The sequence below is a fragment of the Pteropus alecto genome, unplaced genomic scaffold (genome assembly GCF_000325575.1).
Source record: "Pteropus alecto unplaced genomic scaffold, ASM32557v1 scaffold92, whole genome shotgun sequence".
NCBI classification, from domain to species: Eukaryota; Metazoa; Chordata; class Mammalia; order Chiroptera; family Pteropodidae; genus Pteropus; species Pteropus alecto.
The window spans coordinates 9,479,130-9,480,010 of NW_006432447.1; the positions used below are offsets into that span (position 1 = coordinate 9,479,130).

General features: G+C 32.8%; 1 protein-coding gene across 1 annotated transcript in view; it reads right to left on the bottom strand.

Annotated features, from left to right (window-relative positions):
* LOC102883628 (collagen alpha-6(VI) chain) overlaps positions 1–416 on the bottom strand; it is a 92,676-nt gene extending 92,260 nt beyond the window's left edge. Inside the window, exon 1 of the mRNA XM_006907292.1 lies at positions 325–416. Coding sequence (XP_006907354.1) covers positions 325–391 — 67 coding nt within the window. The 5' untranslated portion in view covers positions 392–416. The remainder of the gene's footprint in view (positions 1–324) is intronic.
* Between the last annotated feature and the right edge of the window lie 465 nt (positions 417–881).

Here is an 881-nt window from a genome sequence, read left to right on the forward strand (position 1 = left end):
AGAGACATTCCAAATTTTCCAGGCCTGAACCTAATATTAAGAGAGAGAATTTTATGCAACCTCACAGAAGACCTAAAAGGGGTGGAAACTGAGGACAAAATAATAGCTCTCATGTCTTTCTATCATTAACAAGGAATAAAGTTCAGAAACAAATGATTTTCAAGGATGACATCAAAAAGAAATTGAGCTACCAATTCACTCTTATCATCATCAAAATAAAAACAAAATGAAACATAACCCAACTTACAAGTAGGTCAAAATCATATATCTATTTTTCAAAATAAAAATAAAAGAAAATAATTCTTTTCATTTTTTTTTTCTTACCAGAATCTTGGTTCACAGAAACATGGGAGCAAATTATTATGAGGAACAAAATCAGCAGCATTTTCATATTACGACCTGAAAAATCTCCAACTTGAAATCTGAAAAGGCGAAAAGAAAAACATTTCTGTGGATATTTGGAGAAAGAGACTGACACGCATAAGAACACACAAAAAAATTATATAATAAATTAGGTGCAACAGGGGACAAGGAAAATTTGAGGTTTCCTGACCTTCTGATCTGTGACGTGCCTTAGAGAAAAGTGAACCACCAACATTTACAGAATCTTAAGTTTCTCCTGGTCCCCGGACCCTGTAGAAACAAAACATTGTAGATTGTTAATGGAGAGAGCCAGAAGTATTCTATTTCCAACAATATTATGTGTTCCTATTAGTCATTTTTCCTGTACCTTAGTGTCACCCTCCGTATATTGATTGCCAAGACAATTCAGAGTTTATGGTTGGGACACAGTTTAAGACCTGATTTTGTAATTTCTCCATCATGAACATGTAAGTGTATTTCATATTTGATAAGTATTTCTAGATGTCAATTAAAAATTT